General features: G+C 39.6%; 1 protein-coding gene across 7 annotated transcripts in view; it reads left to right on the top strand.

Annotated features, from left to right (window-relative positions):
• TCF12 (transcription factor 12) overlaps nucleotides 1-14026 on the top strand; it is a 158713-nt gene that overhangs the window by 52580 nt on the left and 92107 nt on the right. For all 7 annotated transcript variants that reach the window (XM_038184788.2, XM_038184791.2, XM_038184785.2 and 4 more), the window contains exon 6: nucleotides 4469-4571. In XM_038184788.2, coding sequence (XP_038040716.1) covers nucleotides 4469-4571 — 103 coding nt within the window. The remainder of the gene's footprint in view (nucleotides 1-4468; nucleotides 4572-14026) is intronic.

A 14026-nucleotide genomic window follows, 5' to 3' on the forward strand; every position in this document is an offset into this window, starting at 1 on the left:
TTTTGTAAATAGTCTCAGATTTTCAGTTGGTGTAGCTGTACTAGCACCTGTGTAGATGGAAAATCCTCTTGGTAACAGGCAAAGCCTAAATTACTTGAGGAGTCTTACCCAGAAAAGGTGGGAATGAAAAGTATTACAACTGATTATATTTTTTGTGTTTTAATTGATAGAGTTCAGTTACTGGAATGATTAGAGAACTTCACTTTAATCCAATGAAACGTAAAAAATGAATAAAATGTTAGAGCATTCAACCTTGAGAGTGCCTACACTCTGCAATTAAATTGCAGCACTAATTAGTAATAGTCCTCCAGCTGCATTTCATGCCAGGCATTATTAGTTTATGATACTTGTTGCTTTTGTTTGCAGACATATCTGATTTTTGTCTTTCTGAATGCAGACATAGAGTGAGACTGAAGTTTCGGAGAGGCTAACAGGCATTTTGCAACAGGCAAAATGAACAGTCTCAATGTTAGAAAATACTGTAAGGGAACAGTTGGCATTAGCCTCCATTAGGCTGAATTGGGACTGTAATAAAACAGAAGTTTTGCCTCCCTTTGTAAAGGGTAAAGCTGTCTTGGGTATTACTCATGTAACAAGTTGGAACAAACAGTATGGTTTGGTGTTTACAGCTATGGCATACAAACAGTCTTACTCAAAACCAGTTTTCTTTGTGTAGATAGAAAAACGCCCTGTCTGAGCTGTCTGCTGTCCCTTTGCAATAGCGTGGTCATAAAAGAAAATAAATTGTCTAATAAGTCTATTTTGCAGACTTCTCACCAGCTATTTGCTAAATACTCAAACCGTGCCCTCTGATGCATGCTGATCGGTGCACTTGCTGAGGAATGAAGGTGGCAGAAATGAGGGTGTGTGCTGGGAATGGAAAGCTGCCCTCCAGCTTTCCTATGTCAAACCTGCCTCACAGCTAACGGGAAGTAGCAGGAAGGCCACCTATGGCCCAAAGGATGGGATCACCAACCTGCTCGAGGAGAGCGAGGTCAGAGTATAGATCACTGAATAGTGCTTCCCAGAGGGAGAAGAGCTTTTGGCATAACTAGTTAGCTCCTGTTTATGCTTGAAGCTTTTATCAGTCAAACTGTGATCAACTGAGTCCACTTCTGGAGGCAGGTAGAATAATCTTCAAAATTGCCATGTACTGGAATTTCTTTCCTGCCTCAGAAAGAGAGGATGAAATGGAAACACCCTAGGCTACCCTTTTTCACATCTGGGGAGTATATATTACTGATTTTTTTTTTTTTAAAGCATAATTCACAGAAGTCACAGCACCAAGCCTTTCGGAATTTAAGAAGTGTTTGGACTGTGCACTTAGTCACATGGTCTAAAATTTTGGATAGAGCCGTGTGGTGTCAGGAGTTGGGCTTGATGATCCTTATGGGTCCCTTCCGACTCAGGATATTCTATGATTCTATGATAATTTGAAAAGAGGGCTCTGGAATAGGTTTACATACTGCCTCTACCCCACCACCTGTTGCTTTTGCCATGAGGGATCCATTCAGTTGCCAGCTGCACAGTATTTCCTCTGAAATGTAGTCATACAGGTGGGATGTACCTTTTAATAAATCAGTCTTTATTGCTGTAGCAGACAGACGTTTTAAAGCTCTCAACTGCATTCTTCTTTTAAGCAGTAAATATGTTTTCAGTTTGCACTATCATATTTCCTAAATCTTTAAGCTCCGACTGTACTACTAACAGCTTCCAGTAGCTTTTTGGAAAAGAAGCTATTGGAAGCCTCTAAAAGGCTCATCTCTGCTTGACTAAAGTTCTTTCCAGTAGGACTTGATGCTATTCATTACGTAAGTAAACAGTACAGATGTAAAAGCAAGAAATGGTATCAGGAATGCAGTTTTATTTGAAGTACAGCTTGAATGTGAAGAATGCTCTGAAATAACTCTAATTTAGATCATTGTCCTTAGCACTCTTCGCATTTGGCTTAATTTGCTTTTGTGAAGTGGAAAAGAAGTTTGGTAAATCAAAGCTGTGCATTGGTTGTGATTATTTTGTATTCCTGTGGGTGGGCTATATGTGGGAATCAATGCAGCATTTCTAGTGCCGACCAAAAAACTGCTGCTTGAGCTGATAGCTCGTAACTCACTGTGAAGGCTGAGGACCTGGTGTCAAGGATGGAGGCCAAGTTCAGACCTCTGTACGTGGGTCCCCTGTGGAGGTGGAGGAGAGGAGACACTCAGCACGAGTGTGCATTCTGCAAAGCATGACAAAGACGGAAAACCAATTCTATCTGTAGTGCTTGCATATGCATTAGTACATTTTTTTTCCTCATCTTGGAACATTTCCTATGTTTTCTGTGGCTTTTAGTGTTGCAAAGGAAATCTTAGAGCTTTTTTCAGCTGGCTGAAGTGGTTGATTTGTCCACTGGTGTAGAAATACAGCTTGGACGCTTGGATAATTGCACACCAGTGTGTTCTGGGGAACGGAGAAGGTGTATGAAAAGAGCGTGCTGTAAAGGGTTGGCTGAAGGAAGCCCGATGGTAGGAGGGTGAGCGTTCTGTTCTCTCATCCCCCCAGTTCTCGAATCCCACTGTTTTTGAGGGGACTGAGGGAATGTGCAATATGAACCTGGGGGAGAGCGTTATTAATCCTGTGTGTTAGGTTGAGTGTGTTGCATGGTGTGTAACCGTGTGTGAAATGAGTCTTACTCTTGTAATATATTCAGTAGTTTAAATATTTATTTTGTCAATAAAGATCTCCTGAAGACTTTGGTCTCTGGGGCTCATCTAGGCACTGCTTCACGAATGCTTGAGATCAGGATTCTTTCACCCCTCATTAATACTGTCCTTACTTTCTCGGGTTTTCTTTTTGTGTGCTTTGTTTTTTAAATAAAATAAAGTTCTCTGTTTGCACCCTTTTGTTCCTTTATTCAGCAGGTTGAATTTCTTTTTTGTTTCCTTTCAACTTAAAACCAACCCCATGTGGTGACCTTAGCCAGGAGCCGCTCCGGCTCCCCATTTCCTCGGCAGCTGCTGCTGCACGCTGCCTGCCTGACAGACGGGCCGGGTCGTGCTCACCAGAGGACACCCTCGTGGTCATAACCAAGCTGTAAATGTCACGAAGGCTGCTCCTGAATGCCTATCACTTGTGTATCACTGATTCTGAAGTAGATAAAGTCAGCCAAAGATTCATTTGGGAGCTGGGACTCCCGGAAGATTACTTTTAAAGCAGAATAGCGGGGAGAGTTGTGACACGCATCCGTAAGCAGTTGGTGGTGATGTGACAGTTATTTAGCCCTCAGTTACCAGCCCTTTGGTTGAACTGACAGCACGCCTGCAAAGATAGTGAGGCCTGTTTCAGCCCCATTAATGTTGTGTTGAATGGGAGCCTGCGGTCTGAAAAAATGATAAATGTTCAGTGATTGATGATTTTATAGTCCTGGGGGACTTGGGATGGCTTCTAGGAGCTGTGAGCCTGAGCAATTTTCCTCTGTCCCTTAATTAGGCCCCAGCTTTGGATTTCTCTCTAGATTTTAGTCTAAAGAGGCTTAAAGGAATGAATGATCAGGAATTGTAAGCTAAGGTTTACAAAATGTGGTTCAAAACTTCGGTTACAAAGGAGGTGCAATTTTCAGTGCGAAGTCTGTCAGGTTTTGATACGGTGTAAGTGATTCAGTGCACATCTGAGCAGTCTTAAGTGGCCAATACCATATTCATGCCTTTATACACAAAAGCTGAAAGCATTTTGAACTGTACAAAAGAAAATTTAAGTAATTGGTTTAATTAAATAATATGCATATCCTTGTGCTTCTGTGTTTTCTATCTGTCTCTTTTACCAGTGTTTCCAGACTGCCTAAGGGTCATTCCAGCCTTTTAAGTTGGCTATCTCAATGCTAGAGAAGTGCAAAACAGTGTTTCAGTTTGAATGTTGCTTTGAAAATTAGATGGCAAAATTATTTGATCAGTATTTGAAAGTAAACCTGTTGTCAGTGAGCTGTGCTGTTCAGCAATGTGATAGTGTTCAAATGTGTGTGAATCTGAAACTATGGAATTTCTATGCATTTGCACCAACGTTTTTTCTGAACATCTGTGGCTCATTATGAACTTCTTACTGTGGTGTTTTGTTAATGCAAACAAACATTTAAAAAAAAAAAAGAAAATGAGTTGTGACTTCTTCAGATCAATTTTACTCTCACAACGCTTAGTGACGTAACACTAAGAAGATTCAAATATCAATATATCTCAGTAGTATTCAATTTTTAGGAATACGTTCTATGAGGACACAGCTTGCTAAGAAATGGTGATTTATTTTTGATGGAGAGAATGAAAAGAGGGATAGAAAGTAAAATGTAGGCAGAGTGATTTCTGAGCGATAGACCTCAAAGCCAACTTTTGTGATGAATGACCAATTGTGACTCTGCACATTTAATTAGGGAAGTGTCATTACACTCAATTAGCAGGGCTGCCAAATAATCTGTTTAATACTCTGGTCTTTTTTTCTCTAGGGTTTTGCAGACAGTCCTCATTACAGTGATCACTTGAATGACAGTCGATTAGGGCCCCATGAAGGATTGTCCCCGACACCTTTCATGAACTCAAATCTGATGGGTAAGTAGGTAATTCTTTACGAGTATCCCCTCAAAGCCTCTTTGGTCAGAAAGAGACATTTTTCATCCCCTTGTCTAGGCCTGACATGTCAAGCATCTGGAAGTTGCTTTGTTTCTCACAGCAACACTGACTTTCCTGTTGAATTATTTGAATGTTTGGCAAAATCATCATAAAGACCGTTGTCTGATGTTCTAGAAGAAAGAACTATCTACATATTGTCAAGTTGATCTAGAAAGTTAATATATTTTACTTTGATTTTTGCATTTCTCTAGTGAAATCAAAGTAATTTTAAAACTGTTTTTCTAACTTTTGCTGCAAAGACACCAATAGTAATCTTTATTTTTTGCACCTCAAAAAAAGAGAACCACCAACTTTTTAAGTCTTTTACATAAACTCTTTTTACGTTTTCTAATTTATTTTTTTTATTTGTTTCCTTAGAAACGTTGTCACTTCTAAGAAATACTTTCAAACTCCTATTTAGCTGGGCAAAAACTGTTATTGTTTCCAGGTCTTCGGGTGTGCAACTTTTTTTTTTCTGCTATTGAAACTGGAAAAGCAAGCAAGCACCCCCAAAAGCATGTATTAGATGGTTGGCTTAGATATTGTTTTTTCATATATTTTAGATAATGTTTTTTTTCAGTGCTTCTTTGCCTGGATTCTACTGTTACCTGAAACGTATTAATGTACTAATGGTTGTCCGAAACTCGTCACCCTTATTCCAGTTTGGGGCATAAAACTGTCCGTTGCAAAATATGTACTGTTGGGCAAAATGTGGCCTTGGGACAGTCTTTCTTGTATTTTTAACATAGGGGTGATTCTGAATGTTGGTTTTGAATTTGTAAACTTGAAATTGTTTCACTTATATATTCTGCTTCTTGCAGACATGACCTATTTTGTGATCTTAGTATTGTCCTTTTAAGACATAGCCATGGTAATCTAAGTGGATTACCTAAATCCAAATCCTGGTGGTCTGCAATTTCTTTTGGAAATCTTTCTACTTTGCTCAATCTTTGTTTACTACTTTAATTTTCTCTGAAATGGAGGCAAAGTGAAGCTACTGCTGAAATGGAATTTCATTGAAACCTTCCTACATGAACCTGAAAATGTGTAATTTTAAAATGAGTCTCTGTAGTCGGTATATGGAAAGAGTTCATGTCAATGATCAGTGATACTTATATCTGAAGTAAGGTTAAAATGTAGTCTCTGTTTTTTAACAGTTTTCTTCGCTGCCCACCTCAACGCTATTTCAAATGTTGTCTTTTTTTTTTTTTTTTTTTAAATACAGGAGACTAAAAAGACAAGATATCTCAATTGCCTTTCCAATATTTTGATCGGTAGCATGTATGGAATGGCTCGAGACTTTGGAGCTGGTACTGATTTTGTTTTACAAAAATAAGTACCACAGTTTGATTTTTGTGTTATATTACCAAAAGCAAGCTATTTGTTCTCGCCTTTTGAATAATTTCTAACCCATATATGCTTTAAATAGAAAAAGAAAATCTGTGGTGCAACTATATCCTCCTAGTTTTTACATTTTATTGAAGAGATGACTAGGTGATTCCATTAGGCATAATAAAATTACATCATTAGTAGAGATTTGCAAAGAAGCCTCTATTGAGATTGCTTTGTAGGGAGAATTAATGAATTGCAAGATGTGTGTATGTCAATCACTTGCCTACAGCAGCTGTTAACTGAAATGGTATTGTAATGCTTTATGGCTAGCTGTTCTGAAGGATTTTGTTTTGCTGAAGCAATAGCACTTGCTTCCTCTATGCAGCAAAGAATTAGAGAAAGCTTTTATTCTATACCTCTAAGAAGTTTAGCAACTCAAAACTCTAAAAGGTTAATTTAAAAGTATTTTGCCCATTATTTTTTTGCCTTGTCGTAGCAAAACAGTTAATTTTAGTTAAGTTACAGCATAGTATGCAGCTTTGTATATTGTACTTCAACATTATGAATTTTGGTGAAGTATGTGAAGGTGAAAGTTTGGAGAGAGGAATAATAAAAGCTCCATAAAAAGAGTGAGGAGTAGTTTCATATTTAGTAGCTGGATATGTTGTGTTTTTTTTTCTATCACTGAGAAGAAAAAAATTCCTCCTTAGTTATTTCAGACAAAAAAAGTTATACAGCTCATATTAAGCTGGAGACGCATTTCCTTCAACAGAATGAAAACATCCATTTTGTTAGTTACTAGATAAGTGCTTTGATTGATCTTCATTGAATCTTCAGAGGCTGAAAGGAGCTGGAGGCCTAGAATATACACTTGATGACCTTACAGGAAATAGCTCAGTAGGCTAATGGGAGTGGTGGAGTGCCTGGGGTCCCACACTGAAGGCCTAAGACACGCTCCTCAACATTTAATCATGACTGAAATGCATCTCTGAAATAGTTTAAAAAAAAAAAACAAAAAACCAAAAACACAACTATTTATATATATAAAAAAAAGAGCGAGCAACAACATATTTCACCATTGCTGTCAACGCTTAAGAGCACCATTAAAAGAAAGAATTGTGTGTCAAGGGGATGTTGTTATTTTGTGTATTATGTTCAGCCGTAAGCATATTTGCCTGAAGAGATAGCGGATTATAAAGTGCCACTGTCTTTCATGATGGAGCTCTCAAACATTTTAATGATCTTGTACATTGCAAAAGAGAGAAATTTTGTCTAACAAGAGTTGATAATGATTCAATAATGAACAATTTGCCACAGAAAGATGCATTTCCATATTCATTTAGATATTTTTGAAGTGTTTTGCAGAGGAAGTGAAGCTATTATGTTGGATTGGTTAGTGTTCTTCACTAATGAATTCCAGAATTATCCTGTTGATTTGTTAGTATGAAAAAGGAAGGGCTGTTGCTTGTATTTTAAGTAAAACCACTGAATTCTCTTGGCACCAGCATAGTCTGTTAGTATCCATAGCGATACGTAGGAAATCAGGCTAAGATATATTGGTTGTATTGCAGCTCCATCCAGACTTGATAATCTTTGCTTATTCAACACTTTCCGGTTTAATTACATTCTAGAAAGCTATTAGCGAGGAGACCGGATTCCTTCCTCTGTAATTATGCTGCCTTGTAGTCCTCTACTTGCAGAGGTCAGTTTTTACTAGGACCCTTCAAGCATATGATATTGTATCCTCTGTTGCACTGTTCCCCAAACTTTGTTATATTGAACTCTTCTGCTTTTGCTTAAGAAGAAAGGAAACAGATTGCTCCTGAATATAGCTTTCAAGTGTTTTTGTGTTAGTTGTTCCTGAAAATTAGAAGTGGGCGACTTTTGTTGTGCGTTTGTGCCTTTCCATGAGGAATAGGAAGAATAAAAGCAAAGCACTTACATGCTGTGCTCCATGTCCCTTTCCTGGGTACTGAGCAGTTCCACAGGCCTGTATGTGATGAAAAGTCAGGAAAAAATTAGTTGATGGTGAGTGAAAAGGTGGTGGTTGAATATAAGTTTGAATTTAAAATACAGAATTCTATTGCTTTGAGTTGAAAGAGATTATTCTTTCAAGTTTTCTTTCAAGTGTACTTCCTTGTTTTCCCATTAGTTATCTACTTGTTCCACGGTTTAATTGGATTGAATTTTAGAAGATCGGTCAACTGAGATAATTTGCAACTGTCATAATTAGAAACTCAATGTGTGGGACAGGCACATACGGAGTATTTTAGATCATTTGCAACTTCCTGACCTTACCTACTCACTGGCGCTAGTGGATCCAGTTGTAGAGGTTGTAGGTAATGGTGTATTTCATATCATCCGTTGATGTTGTAGCACTTACCTCGTTAGTATTCTAATGAGGTGGTGACTGTGCACCTCTTCCTAACAAGCTGCCTTCTGCTTCGTGCTAGCTATGGCCATGATAATTTCTTTGACCACTGTGAAGAGTATGGAGGACCTGACAGTGCAGGGGAGTGAAGGCATATCTCAGGCAGGATTTATGACGGAGGGAGTAGAAGCTTGTTACAATAATTAGTGTCATAAGTGGTTCAGGTTTTGCCATGCGAAGGGTGGCAGAAGGAAGGTGCTTGATGGGTTGAGGCCAGATTACACAAAAGTTTCAAAGGTGGTTTTTTTTTTTTTTTGAATTACTGTAAGACTAAAGACTAATTTTGTGGGTTATTCATATAATGAGCAATCAATACCTGGATTTTGATGGGTTTGGATTTAGCATTGCTGATCAGTTAATTGACTTGCTTGACTCATTCTTCAGGTGTGTAAGAATGGTGGTCTCTCTGTCAGTGCTTCTTTCAAACTAGTGAAGTTACTATGTCCAATTTTTATTGTAAAACCTCTTGCTTGACTTGTAAGGTAAGCACTCCAGTTGGCTTGGGTGGAGTGACAAGTACTTTATTGAAGCAATGTGGTAAATAACTGAAACCTCGGTGAGCTTTTGAGTATTGATACTGTACTTGAAGGGCGATGCAAGTATTTAAACCTGAATTTTGGGAATGGTTTTCAGTAAAAGGAGATGGTTTTGGACTGTAAAATGCAATTATAAGAAGGTATGAATCTGAATTCTTTCTCAGTTAAGGCATTAACCAATCTTTTGAGTGCTAGGTTTGTTGTTGTTGTGTTTTTTTTTTTTCTTTTATTTTGTTTTTTTAACTCAGTAGCACTTCAGTAAAAAGAATTTTGAAATTATAGAGAGCCGAAGATGAAATGATTTTCTCTTGGTGAAGGCAATAGAAGGAAACCAGCAAAGGTAAATAATTATTAAAATGGCAAATGTTAAGAATGATGCCATTACATTTTTTTGCTAAGAATCCTGTTTTAACTACCTTTCAGGAAGGGAGAGGGCAGGTGCAAACAGTGAGTTGGCAGACTGTGTGTTTGTCCCAAATACATTTCTTTGAATCATCTTCTGTAGTCATCACTAATTTAACACATGGAAAAAAAAAAAGCATCATAATGGAAATGATCTCTAGAGACATGAGTAATGGCAAGATTGATGTGAAGTAATTTATACACATCAGTATTAACTTATTACATTAGTGTTAACTTGGAAAATGGTCAGAAGAATATTTTGTATCATTCGAACAATTCACTAGAAAGAAAGGCAAATGTTGAAAGAAGAAAAAGACAAAATAAAGACATGACAAACATTACAAGTGCTTCAGTTCATTCTGTTTCACAGGAGAAGGGCAGTATGATGAACACAGCTTGAAAAATGATAGCTAATAAGCTTCACATTGTGCATAATTATCTGTCAAATATTACTGCAGCCAAGAGTGCAGCAAAAAGTTTTTCTTGGAGAAGATGCAGCAATGTCAAGGTCATCCGTGGGTACGATAGTTAGGGGTACAAGTCTCCCGCTGTAAGACACAGGCGCACCACAAGCCAATAGGCTGTAAACTTCCTCTGCTGGAAAAGTTCTTTTAATTTTGCTTCACAGTAAGTGGCATCAGTCAATTTCATGGCATTATATTTATGTTTTATTAAATCACTTAATGCCTTGATTATTGAAGCTAAAAATATGAGGACTGAACATGCTTCCATTCTCGGCTTATATAAGTATCCTCAGTTGATCTGTAGAAGAAGAAAATAGTAGGGAAAAATCGCCCAGGCTATTTTTATGCAGATTCATCTGTATGTAATTCATCATGGCTCCTTTTCCGGAGGTAAATCTTGCCATTGCTTCACCCCAGTAAAACTGTTTTGTTGCTTCAGATAGGCATGTCTTCATCGCAAATTAGTTTTTGTCCAAAGTATTACATAAAATTAATTGGTAAATGTAAGGCTGATGTTTAATTTTCCTTCTAAGAACGTCTGCTTTATTTTGGGGTCATGTTATTGTGCTTAACTGCTTGTTTGGCACTGTTTTTTATATAGTGTTCTAGACTAGCCAAAATCAAATGTGAATCTTGTAGTATTTTGTTGCTTATGATAAAAGCTTAATGTTTTAAGTTAAACTTTGCCGATGTCTTCCTTCTTCCAGATTGTACATATCATTTAGTTCAAATCTGAATATATAAAATCTCCACAAAGAAGTTGAGGGAAGGTATTTTTAAGTTGTTCAGGCTGTCCCCTTTACTCTTCCTTTTTTTTTCCCTTAATACCAGGGCAGCGTGTGTTCCTTTCCTCTGGGGTTTCCGTGCAGCCAGCTGGGTTGTGCCTGTGGCTGAGCGTGTGAGCAGCCGCAGCTCCTTGTGCTGGTACCTGTAAAAGCTCAGCCGTGGCGTCCTGTGTGCTGCCGGCACGGAGCAGCCTGCGCGGCCCTAGTCTGCAGCTTTATAGAGTTGTGATGTTTCATATCTGTTGGTTCAGTTTCAGATTATTATTTTTTTTTCCCCAGGTATTACATTAAATAAATTCTGCTCACACCGAAGAATTGCTCTCATCTGCTCTTCATTTTCCTTTTGTGAAAGCTAATGGGTTTCTGGGAAATTAAATTACACAGTCATTTAGTGACAGTGCTAAGTGCGGGGCATTCTTACCCTTGGGTTTTTGCTCACAAGAGTGTGTGTTAAGCTTAATTTCCCCTTCTGTTTACAGTAATATTTCAATCAAATAGCTTTCCTAACACTTCTTTAAATACACTAATACCTCAAGGCTTCCCGCAGACACAGCAGAGCGCCGTGTCCTTTGTGTTTGGCTGTAGCAGGTGTCCGTTCGCACTCTCTCCCCCTGGAGATCTCCGTCTTCCTCCCAGGCAGCAGCTGTGGCAGCAGGGCAGGAGCGAGCCTCCTCAGGTGGTGCTCAGGTGTGGCAGTGCCAGGTACGTGCGTGGCCGCAGCTGCCTCCCTGCCCGGCTGGCCTCACCTCAGCTGTGGCTGCTGGTGGGCCCCGGGCTGCCGTCAGCAGCGGCCAGGCATCGAGGGCAGGAAGGTGAGGGGTGGGCAGCTGCAGAGCTGGCTCCCCAGCAGCCGTGTGCTGCATTTGCAACCGTGCCTGAGCGCTCAGGTGGTTTATCCGTACCGAGTAGGGTTGGTATTGTGCAAGTTTAGCAGATGAGAAAATCTCTCAATCAGTGTGGGAGTCGTTTGCAAGCTTAGTCTGCAGTGCTGTGGGTCAAGGGGAAATAAACAGGTTTTCTTTCAGGAAAGTGAGGAAATCTGTCCTTGAAAATCCTTTGTACTGTTTAACGCTGTGCTAGGGAGAGTTGGTGGTGCCTCTTCACTGGATGCTGCCAGGACCAGGACCCTGAGTCTCTGCAGGTCTCCAGCATCTCCCCCAAGCAGAGCTTGGGGTTCTGGTTGGCAGTGGCACTGTGCACATGGTACTGTAACGGGGAAAAAACTGTGCCCTGGTGTTGTGTCAGAGGAAGATGAAATGTCATCTTTGAGAAGGTTTCATTTACAGCTGAAACTAGCATTTTTGTCATACTAACTGTTTCTGAATTGCTGGTCTGGGAATTTCAATATGTGAGTCCATGGTTTTTAAATGTTGAAATATTTCAGTTTAGAGAAAATTATACTGAGAAACGTGGGTTTTAGCTAACACAATCTGATACATTGAACGTTGATTTATTCACAGTGTACTCAGACTCTGAAAAGGGGAATAAATAGTAATCTGATGAAAATTTTAAGTGTTGCATTTCCTCTTTGTTATAACATGTCAGTTGAGCTCCTGTAGGGTATGTTTATCTGTTACAAGGCTCATCAGTGCATGAAATGCTGAAAGGGCATATTTCTCTCCTGTGGTTCTTGCCATCCCTGGGCTCTTGTAGATGTGTTCCAGTGCATGGGATCAGCTGGGTGAAGCCGTAGGATTTTAAATTTCAGTCTGTCTGAAGGCGCCAAGCTCCTTTCTAGGGACAAGGGAGGAGGGGAGGATTCTTTCCTGTACTGCTGATGTAACTTCCCCATGAGGCACTTGCTTAGGGATCTACATAATAACTATTATCCTGTTCAAATAGGAGACTGTAGAACGCTCATTGGTGATTAAAAGATAATTTTGTAATTTTTCATGGCTTGTCTTTGTCTTGCAATGAAGATGTTTGTTCATCGCCAGGTGCATACAAATCATTTACTTGCTCTCCATTTCATGCCATTATTTTTTCATTCTCGCGTGCATGTAGCTGTAGCCTGTCAGTTGCTAGCGGTCCAGTTTTTAACAAATTCAGCCGCCTGTGTCCAGCGATTAAATTCTGAACTGATCAACCACGATGCTGTAACTAGGCTGCTTGTGCCAAAACAAGTGGCTTTTGTGATTTGGAGCATTACAGTATTTGCATTAATATTTAAAGTTGTTAATAGTTTTCCTTAGAGACTTGGTTTTTGTGAGTCAAATGTTTGTTGCTGCTGGAAACCTGCCTTTGTTTAGATACATAGATACCTCAGAGGGAAAAGCAAAAAGGATCAAATTGACCAAGCCATTGCTCAACAGATAAAATTTGATTTTTTACATACCTTTTGGTATATGGCCTGTAATACTGTTGGTTTTGTGAGGGGCCACTGCACTTTTCTCTAGGCTTATAGGCCAGCGTAGGTGTGCAATGCTTCAGATATAGTATCTGGACGCCTCCACTTCAGCTCAGTATTGCACCAAAGTTCCCTTTCTGAAAAGCAAGTGTATGAAAATCTTGCAACAGAAATGTGCTGAAGACCAGAGAAACATGCATCTCTTCCTCATGCATCAGCGTCATTTGTGTTAAGCGACAACAAGATCTTGCTTTATGTGCGAGGCTGTGCTGGTTGCTGGCTCTTCATGGCTTTCTAAAGGCGAGCAGCACTGTTGCTTACAAATGGGTGTTTGGCTCCTGTCACTCTCACGCATGTCCGTATCCCAGCAAGGCAGCTGGAAATTCCCAGCAGTCATTTCTTGGGCATCCAGATGCAGGGTCGCTTTGAGGACCACGGGCTTGGTTATTTGAGAACTCTAAGCCTCGTTATCCTTCTCTGTATCACCAGCATACAGGTGAATATACAGGCTCAAAGAAACGGCTGGGATTCCTGCTGCTGGGATTCCTTTGAAGAAACCAGTAGCCTTATGTTCAACAGTGAATAAATAAATAAAAATTAATTGAAAGGGGAAAGAAATGACAGCATTTGCTTTAGAAGCAAGTTGAGATGGACTCTACTGTCTTTGTTAGAACTGCTGAGCTCTGGCCATGAGCTCTTCATAAGTCGTAAAGATAGCTGAGAACCAAGAGCACAGAATCATCTTGTATGTTTGCTACAAACAGTTCTGCCTTTGAAGTTCTCACTAATGTGCCCATTCCAATGCTGGGTGCAAGTGCGAACTGTTGGCTGACCTTCTGTTGAGGAAAGCTCTCAGGATCAGCTTTCGTACGTACCTTGTTCCACGTGGGGCTGTGCCTCAGCTGCTCACTGCCTCCCAGTCTCCTGCTGAAGGAGAACAAATGCTAAGCTTGTGGTTTCTGTCACGTGTCCTGCAATTTTTTTTATCTGTACAGAGTCTTGCTTTTTACTCCTTGGAATTTTTTTCTCCTGTTCTTCCTTAACTTTGTCCACAAGAAGCATTTTTCCTCTTGGAAATGCCTGTCAATCCGATTGTGT

Source organism: Anas platyrhynchos, chromosome 11 (genome assembly GCF_047663525.1).
Source record: "Anas platyrhynchos isolate ZD024472 breed Pekin duck chromosome 11, IASCAAS_PekinDuck_T2T, whole genome shotgun sequence".
NCBI classification, from domain to species: Eukaryota; Metazoa; Chordata; class Aves; order Anseriformes; family Anatidae; genus Anas; species Anas platyrhynchos.